The sequence below is a fragment of the Cololabis saira genome, chromosome 17, assembly GCF_033807715.1.
Source record: "Cololabis saira isolate AMF1-May2022 chromosome 17, fColSai1.1, whole genome shotgun sequence".
NCBI classification, from domain to species: domain Eukaryota; kingdom Metazoa; phylum Chordata; class Actinopteri; order Beloniformes; family Belonidae; genus Cololabis; species Cololabis saira.
In genome coordinates, this window is record NC_084603.1 from 5932944 (window position 1) to 5952791 (window position 19848).

At 37.3% G+C, this 19848-nt stretch overlaps 1 protein-coding gene across 1 annotated transcript in view; it reads left to right on the forward strand.

Moving 5' to 3' along the window:
- LOC133464084 (collagen alpha-1(XIX) chain) overlaps positions 1-19848 on the forward strand; it is a 100435-nt gene that overhangs the window by 7891 nt on the left and 72696 nt on the right. The window contains exons 5-10 of the mRNA XM_061746060.1: positions 1523-1646; positions 1742-2017; positions 2180-2260; positions 2841-2960; positions 3481-3543; positions 11388-11432. Coding sequence (XP_061602044.1) covers positions 1523-1646; positions 1742-2017; positions 2180-2260; positions 2841-2960; positions 3481-3543; positions 11388-11432 — 709 coding nt within the window. The remainder of the gene's footprint in view (positions 1-1522; positions 1647-1741; positions 2018-2179; positions 2261-2840; positions 2961-3480; positions 3544-11387; positions 11433-19848) is intronic.

Below are 19848 nucleotides of genomic sequence, written 5' to 3' on the forward strand. Positions count from 1 at the left end.
GCGTGGGAAAATGAATGTTCGTCCTTCACATTCTCTCGTTTACAAACTTTTTAAGCATGCAGAGCATTCCTCAAAACATCAGACAAACAAACAGCATTGAAACCGAACGGCAACCAGCGGTGTTTTTGCCACTTAACCACTGAGAGCAGTCAAGACGAGGTCAAGAACTTTAACCCGCCAGGCCCGCAGAGATTAAGTGTGCTCAACTGTAAATGCACCATGTTTTGAAATAAGAGAAGACTTAGTTTGGCACAGAGTTTGAACTTTATGCCCTTAAGAAGAAAAAAGTATGTTTTGCTGAATATCTCCATTGAATTGGACCTGCTTGAATTAACAAGTGTTCTTGCATTTTGAGTAGTGAAGCTTTCTAGACTTCTACTTTGTGTTATTCCTCGTCTTTTATGCTATAATTATTCATAATAACTGCTTTCAGTGGGAACAGGCAGGTTATGATCAACCCTAAATTGTTTGCTGACTTTATTTCCAATTTATCTTTAATAAATTGCCATGTCACTTTTGATATTGAATTTCACTTGAAATGGTACATTAGCCCTTGGGCCTCACGCGACCTTCACAGTTCTCGGCCTCTCACAGAAACATTTGAGATTTCTTTTCTCCAGGAGTTTTAACTTGGGTGTATTTGTCATTTCACTCATGCAACTTTTACCCTAAAATCACCCAGAATACAAAAGAAGAGGGTATGAGGCTCTGAGAGAAAGGAAGATGATATATTGAAGTAAAAACTAATTTCCAACCTGTCTGGGGAAGCTGTCTCTCTCTTCCTCCTCCGGGCTGTGCCCTGCCTTCCCAATGACCTTATCATTGCATTATTATTATTATTAACCATGATCTTGATTTATTATGTTTATGTTCCCCCACTTGTGGTTGTTAATTTAAGGTTGGACTGGGCTCCATATGGTGGTAGTATTTTGGAGGATACAATATTTGTTTTCTCCTTTTTTTTGGCACATGGTATGAATAAAATAGAATACGATGCATGATGATGGTCAATAAGCAGTTTTCACTTAAGTGAAGGTGTGATTTGAAATACAATATCATTTTCCCTAGATGTCCCTTATTTTTCTGCACATTCTTAGAAAATGCTCTACTCTGACCTCACAAAGCTGTCGAGGTCATGAACATCAGCCTATAGCTGCATGTTACTGTGCATCTATAAGTAACTGGAGCTCATGGTGTCTCTGTGCTAAAAGATTGGATCCCATGACTTTGGATAAGTGATATACTTTCATTATCTGAATGACAGGGAAGTATGGGTAAAATTCATCACGGTAAATGGAATTAGGTTTGTCAGGTTTATTTATGTGAATGTCTCTGTGGCAAAAGGATACTAAAATGTTTTATTGATCACTGAAGTTGATTGGCTCTTTCATTATTCAACTCCTGTAGGCTTTAAACCAGTTTATGTTCAATACTGAGAATGGACACTGTTCTCAATTTTAGTGATTGCTTTAACAAAGAAATTCTGCTAAAATCTGAAATCTGTCATAATGTGTTTTCATAGATTAATATTCCCAAACGGGCTTCCGAGTGAGTACTCCCTTGTTTCCTTGTTCCGGGTGAGAAGAACGACGAAGAAAGATCGTTGGTATCTCTGGCAGATATTTGACCAATCAGGAGACAGTCAGGTAGGAATGAAATTGAAGACGAATTAACATCTTTTTTCCCCTGTTTTTCTTCTGAGAATCCTTTTTTTTCAAAGCTTCTTCTCTCTGCTTCGCAGATATCTGTTGTGGTTGATGGCGCTAAGAAGGTGTTGGAGTTTTCTTTCGAGGGCCTCCAGAAGAACACGCTCCGCTACACATTTAAGAGCCGCGACTTGCATGTCCTCTTTGATCGCCAGTGGCACAAGCTGAGCCTTTCCGTGCAGAGCAACATTGCCTCCATTTACATAGACTGCAAGCTTGTAGAAAGGAGGCTGACTGATGAGAGGGACAGCATCGACCCCGGTGGGCGCACACTCATCACTACTCGAATTGAGGATGGACGGCCTGTAGATGTACGTCCCACGTTTTTTTTTTTTAACTTTTATTTAGACATATCTACTATCTGACTGAGCCAGTGAAGCAAAGCTGTTGCCAGTTAGGAGCAGCTTGATTTGATCTTGAAAAATGCATCTATTATTCTGCAACTCTCCATTAAATTGAACCCTTCTCAACAGATTGAACTGAAACAAATGCTGATCTACTGTGACCCTTATATGGCTGAGATGGAAACCTGCTGTGAACTGTCAGAGACAACGGTAAAATGTATTTAAAAACATTTTAGCAACATGAAATAACAGATTTCATTCATTTAAAAACATTGATAAATGTCCAGGTGTTCTGCAGTAAGAGGGGTACTCACTTACTCTAATGTCTGCAGTTTAATCTGACAATAAAAGTGTAACAAGATGTTGGTTTCATCCCAAAGGACACATGTCCCCAGACAGAAACCTAATGAAGGAGATCTTCCATCACTATAAAATCAATAAGAGCTAATGTTACAGTAATTCAAAATGGGAAGATGACCTTGGACCCCCTGCCATTACATGTCTCCATCAGCATACCGTCATGCCAGTGTAAAATTACACCCAGGGAATTCTCAAAACCCAAAGAGGAATGAATCAGTTTACTCAGTACGTTTACATGCAGCAGTTCAATCGGTGTGTACAGTCTTACTTAACCCCACTACATAGTTGAATAAGCAAAAAAAACAAAGTTACTTTTGGTAACATTTCCACATAACAGGAAGTTGTTCATTTTTCCCGCCCCTTTTCCTTGTCTCAAGCAAACATAACAAAAGAAAGGTGTCTAAATGCTGAAATTTCTATATTGATCCAGTGTGGAGCCAAGAAGACATTTAATGGGACTTCCCCTCCCCCGGTTACAGTGCAGATTCCCCTGATGCTGTCTCAGCCAGCCCCACAGTCCATTGACAGATGTCAGTGTCCAGCTGAAAAGGTACAATCCATTTCTCCCAACAATAGCCTCTAATTGAGCAAGTGTAATGGCCATTGTAACCGAGCCAGAACTGATCTGACACAACATGCTCTTCGTCCTTTATGGGGACTAAACAGCCAGTTAAAAAGGCGTTTAAACCAAAAATTAATTTTCTTGGAAGCCAACCAAAAGGAAATGCTGCCATCATGTATTAGCACAAACCCAGGAGTTATTCTCCCAGCGCATGGTGGACGTGACGTGTAGCAGATTTGTGAACATGGAAAAACGTTGATTTTTTCCAACATTCGAAAGTACTCTTTCTACTGAACAATTTACATGTGGGATTCACTTTCATTGATCTGTAAAGACATCATCATGTTCTGTCAATAAATATCTAAACATCTATGTATGTAAGGTTGCATGTCCATTTTAACATTCTGTTTTCTATAATTATTTGTTTGTTAAACTTGAATAGGTGAAAAGGTTGACGTGGAAGATGTTAATGGGTCTGACTTTGAAATGTTACTCATTGTCTTTACAGGGAGATACCGGTCTTCCAGGAGTAGTTGGACTGTCAGGACAAAAGGGGGACACAGGAGAAAAGGTGGGAGCAACACTTATTATGTTCATGCACACATTTTCTTATGTATTTAAAAAGGAAATACAGCAACTAAATCAATGTACTGTAACAGCCGGAAATAGCTTCACAATTGAATAACCTGAGCTGGTGGACAGCGTCGCTTTTAGCATCCACACATGCCTTTTAGAGCAAATTACTTTGTTTTTGCTGTCAAATGTTACCTCACTTGCTGTGGCCAGTGCCGCTGGTTTTCCAGGACCTCTACAATGTCTAAATGTCAAGAAAGACAGCTATTCTCCGAAGGGTACGCTCCAGTGTTAGCAGGAGAGGGATACGTCCCTCTCTCCTTCCCTCTGGAAGTGAATGTCAGTGATGTAATACCTGGCAAAGTTTCATGTTCTCCTGTCAGCATCCTTCAGAGAAGCTACCGTGGAATTACTTTCACAGGGTGAATTTTCTCTAAACGCACCCAAGAAGCATGAATTTGGAAATCATACATTTATGTAATCATTAAAAAACATGAATAGTTTAAAGAGTAGGCCCCTATATGACACTTAGATAGACGCCTTGAGCTGAGTTGTAAATGTGCCCCCTCACTGAAAATTGCAGGCGATATGTCAGTTGGAGGAAAAGGAAGGCATCAAACGCCCACATAAAAAGTGCTAGTTTTCTATTTGTCCTTTTGGGTGTTTGTACAAGGTTGAAGAAGGGGAGAATCTATTCAAATATGACTGGAATTTGCAGGCGAACAGGTGGCGGTGCTGTGTGGCCGATAAGACCAGATGGCTTTAGGGTTAGTCTCCTAATTACCATGATGTCGCTGTCGGATTAAGATATGTACGACTGGCTACTGGACTTGTGTCTCTGGAAGACCAATCGTTCCTGAAATGCAGAAAAGGATCACACCTGTAGCACCAAGCAAGTCAGATTGTCTCAAAATGAACATGCAACAGTTAGATAGCTGCTCTGTTGTTTTTGACAGTAAGAATCGCACTGAAAAACTAAAAAACAATGATCATCTGTCAGTGTCTATACAGTTATATTAGCGCGAAAATGTGTTTTAAATCATATAGCTGATAATTGAGCATTTTATTTTGTGCCTCATATCTTTAAATAATTTCGAATTTTACATTAAAACAGTGTCTGTAAAAGCAGATGGTACCAATTATGTATAGAGATGTTAGAACTGCCCCCTAATGATTCTTTATTGACGTGGTGGAGATAAGCTCTCAAGCTAAAACGTCTGTATGTGCTGTTGCAGTGCTGGTGATTAATTACTCGCTGCTATTCGATACGTAGTGGACTAGAATGCATCAGGCAGACGGTGTCATGTGTAGCAGGCCCCGTGGCGTGTTGGCAGTGTCTTCTGCTTTTGCAAATAGCAACATGTCCTTATACCAAATGACAGAATGGGTTGATTGCCAAAAACTCCAAAAACTCCATAGTGTTCTCAACGTAGGAACGAACAACAGTAAGAGACTGTAGGAGTGTGGACTGGGGGAGTTAGAAATTTGTTAATTCATTTGAATGCTAAGTATTCTTGGATGAGAAGCTGGCAGCTTAATTTGATCGTATCCTGTCCTGCATGTCTAACATTTGTACTAACTAACGAACACCAACTGAAAAGTACAAACTGAAACACAAAGGAAACGCATAGACTGCATAATAATAATAATAATAATAATAATAATAATAATAATAATAATAATAATAATAATAATAATAATAATAATAATAATAATAAATAGGTTTTATATAGAGCTTTTCTAGGTATCCAAAGACACTTCACAATGATTTTATTATTCATTCATACTTGGCGATGGTTAAATACATATTTAGCCAGAGCTGCCCTGGGTCAAATGACAAAGTTAAAGGAGCGAAAAACATAAATAAGTAAAATACATAAATGCAGTAATAACTTTTTACTCTTGTGAATATTGAAAAAAAAAAAAAAGAAAAACATTAGCACTTGATAGCTGAGAGACCAAGAAGGAGAGAGCAATCCTACCGGGTGTCAACAGTACACCCAACAAAACCTGTGATACACTTGCTGGATTGTGAATTAAATGTTTAGCAGAACTCCTCTTTTTCGGCTGGTGATTCGAGGGACACGTTTGAGTATTTGAATTAATTTTAAAGCAAAGGTGCAATAAAGCAGGGACAATTTGGAAATGACAGACAAGGTGGAGTTTTCGAAAAAGAATATAGATTGTGTAAATTGTTTCATTTTATTCTATTTATGCTTTGATTGTAGTCTTATCTGGTTAGGTATAGATATGGAAAAGACTATATATTTAGGGCAAAATGTGCAATTTGGCTCACTGTTTTGATCCCAAATGCAATAAATTTCTCCTGTTCTCCTGACACACATCTAAAATGATGCTTTTGTCTCTTCCTAAATGCTCCAAGAGTCATTTAAGCATGCTTTACATTCTGTTGTGTCAGTATTCCTGCAGAATCTTATTGCTACGAACCAGTGTCTCTCACCTGAAATCTAATTTCAAGCTAAAAATCAATACCTTGCACCATTTGTTTACTTAAGCCACTGTACAACAAAATTCGTGGCAAATCCGATTAAAGGCTGTAACACAAAAATCAATGAAATTAAGGAAAAAAAACGTGATCGGGGAAGGGACATGCAAGGCTTAGGCTTTTGAGGTTTTGGCAAATGATAACAAGCCACCATTAAGCTAAATAAACAAATAAATGAATCCTCCAACAAACAGTTTTAGTAGTTTTAATTTTCTGTTTTTGAAGATGACCTTAAATCAGGTACTTCAATTGATAATGCAATTTATGAATGTCACAAAAAAAGGATGAACCTTTCTTGGGGGCACATCTAAGTTTAATTTAAATACTTTATATATTTTGCTCATACAATCTGGTCCTAATGTAAGAAGATTGCAGTCATTATTTTAAATAAGGCTGTAGGGTCTTTGCAGAAGTATTTTCAAAATGAATCAGCATCACAACTAATTTTCTCAATGATTTTATTGCATCTACAGGGGCAATTTTTGATTCTTTCTCAAGTGTTTATCTACCCCGTCTCTAAAAAGCTTAATTTTCTATATTTAGTCCTGTACTTTCTGTTATTACATTACATAAATCTCAGTATATGTTTTGTTAATTCAATATAATTTAGAAGTAAGGAGCATATTGGGGATCAATTTTGAGCGCAGGATCTTCTTCAAGGACATTTTCTTCTTCTTCCTCATTCATCCACATTGCTTGAAATGCAGGCAACTAAAACATTTGCTGTGTCTAAAAATAATGCAATTAAAGGCTGAATGTCAACTTAATAAATTATAGGGCAAATGGATATTTAAATGACTTATCAAAGCAACATGTTAATGAGCGCAGCAGCGCAACTACCAGCGGACTCAGATTACACACAGAGGATTTTTGAGGTAATGTAATGCAGCTGATTTGAAGTTCATAGAAAGGTACATCTGAGCTATTTTTGAATTATTATTATTATGAGCAGAACTGTATATGAAATTATGTCAAGAGTAATGTATCTTATTATCTACATCATAGGTAATCACATGGTGACCACGAGCACATCATACTTAAAAATAAATGTTTCTTGTGTCTCGGGGGATTTGCAATGCTAATATGCTGCCGGGGCTGAACAGAGACAAAGTAGGAGTTTATGTAAAGCCAGCTGTAGTACCAGAAATGTGGTGCCATGACACATGTGCAGCAGCTCGCTCCTCTCTTATTCACGTTGACCTTTTTTTGACATTGCTCAGCGGGTAGCAGTTCACATTGATCCCTGCATTTCTAGCAATGCTCCAGTGACTGTTAAACAGTTTTTCACTCCTTCAAAATGCACTTCATGGGGGCAACAAAGTCAGAAGGAATACTGTTAATAAGGTAAGCTCATGAGACTTTCAATTACCAACAGGAGAATCTCATTCTGTGTAAGATTAAAAATAGTCTGAGCATACTTACTAACAATTTAGCTTGACTTTGTAGAGATTAATCAAAGACATCTTGGCAATTCAGAGCATTTAAAAACATCCATAATGAGAACTCCAGGCCAATCACTGTGACCTACACAGAGGGCTTTTTGGGAAAGTGTGTGGGGATTACTTTGACTGTCTTACTCCAGCAGAAAGTACCATCCTGCATTACAGTGAGAGTTTGATGGAGGATTCTAATGCAGTGCAGAGGGATTAAACTGCTATGATTAATCCAGCATCCCTCAGGAAATTAAACAGATAAGTAGTGGGTTATAAGAATGCAGCTTACTTGAAAGGAAATCCATTTTCTATGGCCTTGCACATAAATCCTGGTATTACTAGATTTACAGCTCCTGCATGTACATGCCAAAGGAAAAAAAAATGATGAAATTAAAACTTCTTCCACTTTTGAAATACCCTTAATTTGTTTTGCACGAACTCCCCTGCTCTTAGGGCTTGTATTTTCAATTAGTACCTTCAAATTCAATTTCTACCCATTGTACCTTTAAATTTCAGTCAACAGTTTATTATGTTAATGACGGTGAATTTTAATGAGTTGGCAAAAAAACTCCTATGCTCTTTAGCTTCTCTGAAAAAGGTTTTGTGTCAGACTGAGAAGCAAATTTCAATAAAAGAAGAAACATTTTTTAACAGTGTTGTGGAATGGTGCTTTCAGTCTTATTTGTTACTTATCAATTTTTAATGAGCAAAATCTGCAGTTTTTAATTGTAAGTATTTAAAACAAATATATTTTAAGTAATAGTTCAGATCACCAAAAACCTGATGTATAAAAAGCTTGTTAAAGTACAAAAAAGTAGAATAAGCTGACTGATAGTTATTTCTAAAAAAGTTGTTTTTTGTAGTTGTTAAGTTAGAGCACATCGTTTTGTTCTTTCTGAAGTCCTTATCTGTTCAGTTTGTACAATTATGGACACAAACACAAAATAGGCATCATGTTTACAGTACTTTTCATGTCACTTCAATTTTTCTCTATTTGTGTAAATACAACCAAAATGAAAGTAAGCAGTTTCATTGCAGTCCAGTTAAAAACAGTCCAGTCAGTGCCATGATAATCCAATTATATTCCAATTGAATCCATTCTCTAATAATGATTTAAAATCAAAATTAATTTCAAATACATTCAGTTGGCTGGTTTTGTTTCTTCTTTTTATTTCATAAATTGGCATAAGAATTTGAATTTTTGCATGAATTTTGAGTTTAGTTGGAGTGAACTGTGTTATGAATGAATATGAATTGGACTGCATTAAACCTGTTCACTTTTTTGTAAAGTGTTTTGAGATTACATTTGTTGTGAACTGGTAATAGAGAAAGAAAGAAAAGTCTATAGGTCTTGAAGATGACGGGTCATGCGGGGAAGCCAGCTGTCTCCCCAGAAAACGACATTGCTGAACATCTGCTAAACAACATCATACTTTCATCATCCATTGCGATTCTTTTCCACTCTCAAATCTATTGTACATTGTTCTCTACTATTTTCTTCTTCCACATTGCTTGCGCAAACTAATCCTCATGAAGTTTCAGTGTGTTTTCCTGATATATGTCATCTGATTAAAAAAAACCAACTATAGTAATGCAATTATCAAGACAAAACAAATGATGAATGAATTAAGTTTATTTTGGTTATTCACATAATGACAGTAAGGATTACTGTTTTCCACTTGTTCGGAATTAATCTCTTGATCTGCAGCTGCTGAGCCGTTGTGTGAGCATGCACTTTAGGAACAGCTGTAGTTAAAAGACCGTCGATAAAATGACAAGCCTTCATAAAAGGTATTTACTAATGTGTGAAGTCGAGACCTTTCACTAAGTGTTGTCTCACTGACTTTTGTCTGTACTGTTTTCATCACATGGCTGCATGCCTTACAGATGCAGTGATAACAGGTGTCTCTTTTGGGCATGTGATTTATGAACTCTGTTGCTGTCCGTCACTATCTGAGATGAATGTCTAAAAGTTTGAATGAATCACTGGCTTGCTTTGTGTTGACCCAATCACAACTGCTCATAAAATAACAGCACAGTCACATTAGCGCAACAGGCGGGTGCCTGGTCGGTGCAGGCTGGAAGGCTACTGCAGGACAGACATACACTTTCAGTCACAGCCTTTGGGTATGTGCCCTGTTGTACGTGCTTTGGCAGTCATGCTGGGTGAGGGCCAAGAAGGAATCATGTCCTTGTCACTGCAGTCGGAACTTCTGCTAAATGTTTTAGCTGTTTGTACAGAGACGGCTGGGATCTAAGTGTGAACAGTACAGTATAGCCTGTTGATGAAACCCCTGCTGCTGAGGGAAAGACAAATGACAAGCATGACTGTTTGAATGTCAGAAAGCATGTAAATGGACAAGAGATATTTACTGTGAAATTTCCTTGTTAAGCAGATTTTCCACTGCTACTGTTGCCAAAAGGCACCTATAGTGTGCCTTTTAACTTTGACCAAGTATATACTGTGTGTGTGTATACTATATATATATATATATATATATATATATATATATATATATATATATATATATATATATATATATATATATATATATGTATATATATATATGTATACTATATATATATATATGTATATATATATATATATATATATATATATATATATATATATATATATATATATATATATATATATATATATATATATATATATATGCACACTTACACACAGAAATGTGTACACATAGGATGATTCCTGGATGCGGAAGATGACTAATCCTGGACCACTGTGCAATGACTGATGTGCTCGTGAACTTTGATATGTGGAATATGGAGCTCCTGCTCCCTAAGATGAGATGCAGGAGCCACATGAAAAGCAATTTTGCAGCACAACAGTAGAAAAATAGCATACATCAAGAGCTGCAGTAGTAGTAATGATAGTGATTACAATTCACTGCACTGTGGCAAGTAGGCTCAAAGTTTAGTTATCTTCTAGAGACCAATTTCAATATTTTTAGTTCTGAATTTGTTAAAAATGAGCCCATGTTAGTGTCCATTAATGCTGTTGTAACACATAATGGACTAATACACATATTTCTAGTCTTCTGGTAGCCTTAATATGTGAGCAACATTTTCCTGCAGCTGTCGATTCTGTAAGAGTGATGATATGGTTGCCCTTGGACATTAATACAGCAGCTTGGTTGAGCTCTACATTCTGGCTGAGGTCATCAAACTGTATAGGTTGCAGTCAAATAACTGAGCTCAAAAGTTCTAAGAAATCTCACACATTTCTGGCACAGCATGTGGAAAGTCAGTGAGCGAGCCTCGAACAACTTATTCACTAGTTTCATATAGTCTCACACATGTTGTACTGTACACTATGCAGAGGCTGAAATCCTGCAGTGAGCTCCCCCACAAACAACACTGCTTAGAATATGATATCAGGCTTCCAAATACACTTTTTTTTGGTGTTTTTTTTCCTTATTACATTTTGAAGCATGTGTTTGTATAGCTACCAGTGAGATCTAGGAGTGGGGTTCCTGCAAGGTTCAAATGAAGTTGAGTTTATTGCACCAAAAGTGAACAGGTCAACAATTTTATTAAACTCCTTTTCACTTTATTAATATTACGATCATTCAGAAAGATTTTTTTCTCCATTTTTTAATAAATCCTGTCAACCTTGGATGGCGGTACCATCTTTACACACTACATCACCAAAAAAATTGTAGAAATAGTTTTATGCTTTAGAAATATTTGTGGATTACTGTATTCATTGTATTGTGTAAGTTTTAACCTACCACTTTTCCCTCTCTTCATTCTTGCTTGAGATCCATTAGGTACGAAGGTGAAAAATCAGGAAAAAAACAAACAAACGAAAGATTAAAGTATGAACTTTTCAATGGTCCTTTCTTTGCCTTTTAACTTTCAATCTTGTCATTCTAGGGAGAACTTGGATCAGAAGGGCAAAATGGAATCGATGGAGAGAAGGTAAGTACAACTATCTCCAGCAGACATATATTCCATACATATCACATCAACCAGATCTAGTTTAGTCAGGGAATCAATTCTTATAGGCTTTTCATTTTCTGTGTGCTGCCCTGGAGGTAGAAACCAAGCAGAATCTCTGGTGTGGCTGTTTTCTGTGTGCGTGTCATATCTCCAGAAGCAAATCTAAGTGTGTTCTAGCCTGCAATGTCCTTTTGCAGGAGGATTAATTGATATGTGCTGTATGCAGCCATCAGCTTGGAATACTAATGGCCTAAACTAATTTTTCAAATTACTTTCAGCCTCTTCGATGTCGTTTCAGGTCATTCTTTATTGTGCGCACTTACATCTGGCTGCTGTAATTGCTCTAATGTAAGGTGCTGCATGGCGGTTTGAATTTCTAATATTTCTGCACAAATATTGCAAAGTTATACCTGATTTTTACACAAATCCTTTTACAAATAACATAAAAAGGATTCAGTTAAACAAATGAAAACAAGATTTCCTCTCTGCGTCTAAGGAATAGGACTAAACTAACATGATGTGATATCACACATCACAAGGAATGAACCTTTACAAAAGATAATTTGCAAACTAAATCTGATTTAGTTGCTTCCAATCTGGTGTGGCCAGCAGTGTTGTGCTAGTTACTGAATAAAGTAACTAGTAACAATTACTAATTACCTAAAAAAAAAACTTTGGTGATTACTGACCCCAAAAAGAAATGCGAAACTGTTAAAAGTAACATTTTAGTTACTTTTTTTTTAAAGAACATTTAAAAATTCCATTCCAAACTCAATTTCAGTGTTGTATGAAATATAATACTAACTCAAACACAGTAGTAATTTTCCATTAGTAATTTGTTCACGTCAGGCCAACAAATGATAACAAAACAACATAGCTGCACAAAAATGAAATCTATGAGCAATGTTCTGCTTGGGTCTCTATGACTCAGATGCAGGAGACAGAGGTGGCAGGTGTTCCAAAATAAAAGGGATTTATTTAAACATAAATAAATATTTACTGGCAGTATTAGTTACTGACAAAAGTAACTAATACTTTAGTTACTTTGACAAAAGTATTGGTGCGGCAGTAATACTTTACTGCCCAGCCCTGGTGGTCTGGTGTATGCTTAATTTAAGTAAGAGGGATCTAACAAAGGTTGATAGTTACATGTGCTTGTAGAAGTATTTCATGTCACAAATGGAGCAGAATCCCAAGAATCTCCAAATAATTTGTATTTGTATTACCTTGATTTACAAAAAATATTTTTGAAAAAGCATTCATGACCAGGAATTCAATCCTAGACCATTTTGTGAATGTCAAAGTTTTGTGTAAAAAAAAAAAGAAGTAATTGTTCAATATTTGGTCAATTTTAAACCAGCATTTAATGTGTTTTCCATCCATCCATTGTATCTTGCGTATTCCTGTTCATGGTCAAAGGGAATCTCCTGGAGCCAATCCCAGCTGTTTTTGGATGATAGGCAGGGGGTGCACCCTGGCCAGGGCTCTACATAGACACCCACAATCATTCTTGTAGGCTATTATGAATCACCAGTTAACTTGACACATGTTTTTGGACTGCCGGAGAAAGCCGAGGTACCAGGAGAAAATACATGAAAGCCTTGGCAAAACATGCAAACTCCACACAGAAAGACTCTTACATGTACTGTGAGGGAACAGTACTTACCAAAAGCCTCAAATATTTTATTAAAATCTACTGGTATTTTGATGGATGCTAAATCCCACTCCCTAATGTGTTTTTCTGACTTAAACCAGTCATAAAGGCTTTAACATGCCTTTGAGCTATAATTCATGAACTTCCCTGCCCTAGAAATGAGGAAGATATATACACATACACACTTTATATATATATATATATATGTGTGTGTGTGTGTGTGTGTGTGTATATATATATATATATATATATATATATATATATATATATATATATATATATATATATATATATATATATATATATATATATATATATATAAATAAATAAAAGAACTCGGGCATTAACATCTGGCCAGAAATCTAGGTTTTTGGTAGGTTGCAAGGGTCCCTGCCACGATTTATACCACTTCAGGGGAATGAGTAGATTGGTATAGGTACAGTACATTCCCTTCATAAAACATAAAAAAAGACTTGTCATTTTCTCCTTGAGCAGAGAGGTAGAGACAGAATGAGACTGAGAGACAGATGCAGAGATAGAGAGCCAGAGAGAGACAAGGACAGCCAGACAGATATGTCCGCTGTAATTGTACAGGTAGTCTGTACTTGTCAAAGTAGCATCCACTTAAATAACAAGGTTTGCCTTGCATGAGGCATTACATTGTAATAGAGTTATCAGTGTTACTTACTCAACCCCTTTTTCCCCCTAATTTGAAATGTTGCAGCTGGTCAACTAAAATTCCTGTAGTCAGGAGTTTGCATCCACAAGGCCAAATCTAAGTTACCCCACAGCCTCACCAGTCCTCCTCCTTCATGGGAGTTCCCATGTAAGGTGTTTGGACTGTGCCTCTATGAGCCTCATAGGCAAAGTCCCAACCTTCAAGCACTCGGCTACAAACGTCTCCCCAAGACCTAACTTCAGAAAGACGTTCCAAAGTTTAAGGAAAAAAAAGAAGAATTAAAGCTGCAAGCAGCGATGAACTGGCCCTCGAACCCTTGTGCACGTTCAGGCGTGCTGCAGTGGAAGCGCTTGTATGACTTGCATGTAGATTCTTCAGGCCTGGATATTTAGCGGATGACACCACCCACGACTCTATATCAAACCATTCAAAAGTTATGGCAGAAAATAGGGACTATCAAATATCGACCAATTAGAAGAAGGGGAGGGGCTAATTTGCACCAATTTTGTTCAAGGACTCAAAACCGAGTCCGATGACACCACCCACAAGTCTTTATGTCAAACCATTCAAAGGTTATGGCAGAAAGTAGAAACTATCAAATATGGACCAATCAGATGAAGGGGAGTTTTTTGGCGTCTATCGTCGCCACAGTCACGCTTTTGACTTAGAAAAGTAATGCGCGTCGTCGCAGGATTGAGACGCAAATTTTGATGTATAACATACCTGGGTGCACGTTACGGTTCGGGCGAAGAAACGGCCGAAGAAATTGCATAAATTGCGGCAAAATTACACAATTAATTCAAAATAGCAGACTTCCTGTTCGTTTTCGGCCATGGTGCCAAGAGACTTTTCTGTAAGTTGCGACATGATACAGGTGTGTACCGATTTTCGTGCATGTACGTCAAACTGTATTGTGGGGCTTGAGGCACGAAGTTTTCTAGGGGGCGCTGTTCAGCCATTAGGCCACGTCCATTAATGCAAACCATTAAATATCACATTTTTCGCCAGGCCTGGCTTGCGTGCAAAATTTGGTGACTTTTGGGGCACGTTTAGGGGGGCAAAAAGGCCCTCCTTTCGTCGGAAGAAAAACGAGAAAAAAAAAGAATCCTACAGATACAATAGGGCCTTCGCACTGAAAGTGCTCGGGCCCTAAAAAAAACTTCTTCTGGCAACTCACCCTAAAGTGAAGAATCATGGAGTGGTTTGTTGAGGTTATTGAACTTGACTTTTGGTTGGTCTTGAAGCAGCTTTAACTAACCGTTAGATGCTTCAGAAGGGGTAAGTGATGCATTTGCCAATAATGTCCCTCCAGACGAGGGAAACCCCGGAGTAGACACGTCTGGGAGGAGGGAAGTCTGGTGATCATACTATTGCTGCTGTAACCTGGTCCCAGATAAGCATCAGAAAATGGATAACATTTTATATGTTTTTCCTTTTTGTTTCTTGAATGGGTTATTTTCACACGTTTCAGGTCATTGATGTCTTAACACACACACAATTTTTAAATAGTTTGCCTGCTTTAGATAACAGAGAAGCACCAGTGATACTACAAGTCACACTTTAATGGCTGCGAGCTGCACCACAAAAGGTTTTGTTATTGGTGTGATTGCTGATGATAAAGAAACAAAGTCAACTCCTGCTGTTCTTTCTGAATGATTAAGTGGGTAGACTATAAGGGATTAACTTTGACACGATAGATTCAGCACTTGCTGATAACATTCTCCCTCCTTATCAACTTCTATCAATTCTTCATTGCATCAGTTTGAGAGACGACCCCAGATCAAATTAATTTTTTGAGCATTAAACCAATTAAGATGGAATCGAGGAAAGAAAAGACTAAATTCTCAGGGAATAAACTCAAGCATATTCACACCGTCTCCAAATTATCAGAAATTGGTCTTTCTTCTAAGTAGTTACTGGCATCTTGAAAAGCCAGCCAATATGTGAACATTTGCATTTGAATTACATAATCAAGTTTGTTTGCATTGAAATTTGAAAGCGATTGAAGGCAACTAACTGGAAATTTACTCAAGACACAAAGACTGACTGATTTGTAGCCACAACATTACACAGACTGTAATGGAAAGCTGTGAATGTACATGATTCCTTGGATCGTTCACAGTATTTGCTGATTGCGGTTGGCAATCAGTAGCAAAGAGTGACATAATGCTTCACTCACTGGTTCGGCCTGGGCTCCACTTGACTGGATATTAACAGTATGTAAACTGGAAACAGCTGGAAGCTTCTCACTGTGGAGTGAATCAGACAGTTTCCCAGGACAAAAAGAAAAACAGCTGCTAAAAATATGTAAAAAGTCACCATTTGATTTAGTTACACATATGCACTTGGTTTTTATGAGAACGAACGGTTGCTGCTGAGTTATGACAAGTTCCTTCATGACTCAAGTGAACCAGTCAAGAAACCCTCACTCTTACGACAGTATTCAGTCAGCAATTGATAATTGAAACTTCCATGTTTCATCAAAATATCCTTCTGTTATTTTGGCCTTGCTCCTCTAAACAAATGTTTGCTAAAAGACGTTGCTAGTTTTTTAGCTCTGTGCATCCCATGTGTTAGAGCTGCAGTCAATCACTATCATAACTTACCATCCATGTTCTCCATTGATTTATTTTTTATTTCCACCATACCCTGATTCATTGAGTCATATAAAACAAATAATGACCTCTGGCAGCCAAATCAATCCAGATATTTCTAAATATTGGATCTACATCATGTTAAGATCAGCACAGTTGCTGTAGTTAAAGATTGAAATTCCTTTTGCAGTTTGTCTGCCCAGCAAACTCCAAGACATAAACATGGATCTGTCTTTACACAAATGCAGAGAGATCTCATCAACACTTCTGTATCAGATGTTGATTAAATTAATTCTCAAAATGTAAAACTAATTTCCTTCCAGAACGGTGCAGAGGTCTCAGAAAGGTATGTATCAAATAGGCCTATGTGACATCAGGCATCAAATATAGTACTTAAAATCATTATCCATTATTAATATTGATAATATTCTTATTATTAATATTGGGATGAAATGTAAACAGTCAGATACAACCACCAATTTGCAATAGTTTTTGTTCATCTGATATTCTGATATTCAAACATTTGCTCCTATTTCAGCTCTGCTTTGGAGCTTATCACATTCCTCATATTGTTATATGTTATGTGGTCACCAGTTCTGTAATTTAAAGCTTTACATAGCAGAAAGAAATCACAGCAAACCAGCACAGTAAATGTGTGTGGCATCAGTGAGACAGTATATGTAGTTATGGATTCTAGTGTTATATGGTATGGGAAGTGCTATATGGTGTGAGAAATAACCGGGAAACCACAAAACAGCTGCTAGAATAATTTAGCTCATAATCCTGTGTTAATGTACAGGTATTTGCTAATTCTAGGTCAACAAAAGAAGTTTAAGATCAAATTAATTCCACTACATCTGCATAGTGGAGTTAGTTGTTTCAAATGTGGATGTAGGATCTCCTCTATAAGTTAAATAAAGTACAACCGTCTTCCAAAAGAGTGAAGATTCAATGGAAAATTTAAAAAGAAAGCAGCAAGTCTTGTATTTACTTCTTATTTTGACAGTGTGAACCAGTGGTATTTGTATGTTTTGTCTCTAAACACCATTTTACACCCATTTCAGGACTGCAACATATCCCAAAAGATAAATGAACAGAATTATTTAGTTCTAGTAATGATGTTCAAAATAAGTTGTCTCAAAGTTTCAAAACAGGTAATGCCAACATATGATTTAATTGCTTTTAATTATAAGCAGTGCCCAAAGAAAATAAAAGAAAGATTTGAATCTTTGAATACCAAAAATGGGTGGATATGTCTCGGGTTGGAAACTGTTGTACGTGTGCATTTATGTGCAAACATGGTGGGCCCAGGTCATCTAGGGGTAATGGCGCTTTCCCGTAGATTTGTGAAAAAACAAAAATTGAAAAATAAATCCTTTAATGGAAACGGCACTCATTCGAAAAAACTTGCAAATATTGAATAAATCTTTTTATGCTTCTAGGAAGTGGTTTTTCCAGACGATTTGACAATCCACTTATTCGCAAAACTGTGATGGAAATGCTTTTTTAGCATTTACACAAGCATCTGACAGCGCGGGATGTGTCGTAGCCGGTCAATCTAAAGTAATCAAAATCGACATCTGCTTTCGGCCTCATTGATATGAAGTAGTTGTCCTGTAAAGGCCGCGACACACCAACCTGACGAACGGCCTTCAGACGAGGTGGGTGACTCGAGTCGGGTCAGTGTGTCCCGTGCAATCATCTGTCAACGTTAATTTTGGCTGATTCGGCATGTAGAATCGGCCACTAGCCGTCGGCCGCTATGACCAATCTGATTGGTGGAGTGCTAGCCCTTGACTAGCGAATCAGAGTTAACCGGAAATGGCGATGGTAAACATAATAGATAAACAGCAACGGCACAGACACTAAACTACACTCCATCATCACATAATTTTGGATTGTGTTTGATTGTGTTGTGAATGACAGTATACTTTCATGATATTTTCATTTTCGATCCTTCTTGACTGACTGATGACAGCGGGCTCCGTTCAGAACTCTAGACAACAGTGATCCGTCATTCCCGGTTGTTTTTCTTTCCTTTTCTTTTTGGGTAACATTACAGATTTACGCCGCCTGCAGTTATTGGGATATATTACACCTCACGCACATAACATATGCTCCAGTTGGCGTGTCCTGGACCTAACACTACCTAAAAATTATGCTTTACCTAAGGGCTTTGTCTCTGAATTATTATTTATATGATCATCCACTGCCTCCATCATATGGCTATTTTCTCAACAGTGGTAATTTGTCAAAGACTAAAGATGTTTTAGTTTATTTTCTTTACTTATATTGATTTTGTTTTTCATTGTTTTGAAGAGAAGTCTCGCAGGACAAGATATGGAGAGTTACGCTTATTCGGAAAACAGCGATCAATGGAAACAATGCCTTTATTGTACTTTCAGAGACTCGATTTTCTTTGGTGCAAAAGTGTACTGGAAACGCGACTACTGTTGATAAGCCTCACACTTTATGCTCCATTGCATGTTAGCAGGAGTAAAAAAACAATCATTTAATCTCACACAAAAAAGAGATCAATTTGACTGATTATCACAACAAAACGACCTGGTTAGTTTCCAACTGTCAAATAAAAAGTAATTGGGAACGGAAGTGGTTTATTCCATTACCACGAGATTTACGCAAACCCCAAACTCACATAGGAAAACCTACAATGGAAACGTTACTTATTTGAAAAAACTGCCAAACATCGCAAAAGCCGACTTATGCTTTCACAAGGTGATTTTCAGGACATGTTGATAATCCAGTTTAATTGAAACACTTTTTCTTGCATTTCCACGTCTCTGGCAGCACTGGATTTTATGTAATTGGTCAATCTAAAGTCATCACAATCTAGTTTACAGCTGTTTTTGGTTTTTGGTTAATACCATATAGTTGTGGTATAATACTACGTAATCACTATGCATTACTGCTTTACATACAGTAAGGGTTTTCCTTTGAATGACATCCGCTGCCTTCCTCTGCTGACTATTGTTGCAACAGCAGTAGCAGCAATCGCAATCATTTGTCCAAGACTGAACCTTTTTTTGTCCAGCTTTTACAAAGTCTAGATAATTTTTTGAAGAGAAGTCTGAGAGTTACGGAGAGAGAACTAGGAGAGTTACGCTCATACAGAGAAAAACGCCACCCACCCTCCCGCAGCGCTACCTTTATTCACTTTTCTTTTTACTTGCATCATAAGCTTTTCCATTTCTTGGTTGCAGACATCTATTTTTCCTCAGTTGGAACTTTTAAAAACCAAATATCTTAAAGTTACACGTATTACATAATAATGTTACACAATAGCAAGTGATGAGCATAGCATCTACGAACAGCAGTGTCTAGCTGTAATCTTGGCTTTTGTATTTCATATTCTGAATCTGATTCTAGCTTGATGGAAGGCTGGAAGGATGAGTTGATGACATGATTCACAGGAAATGTTGATAACATAGCTCTGATGAAGTATTGAAA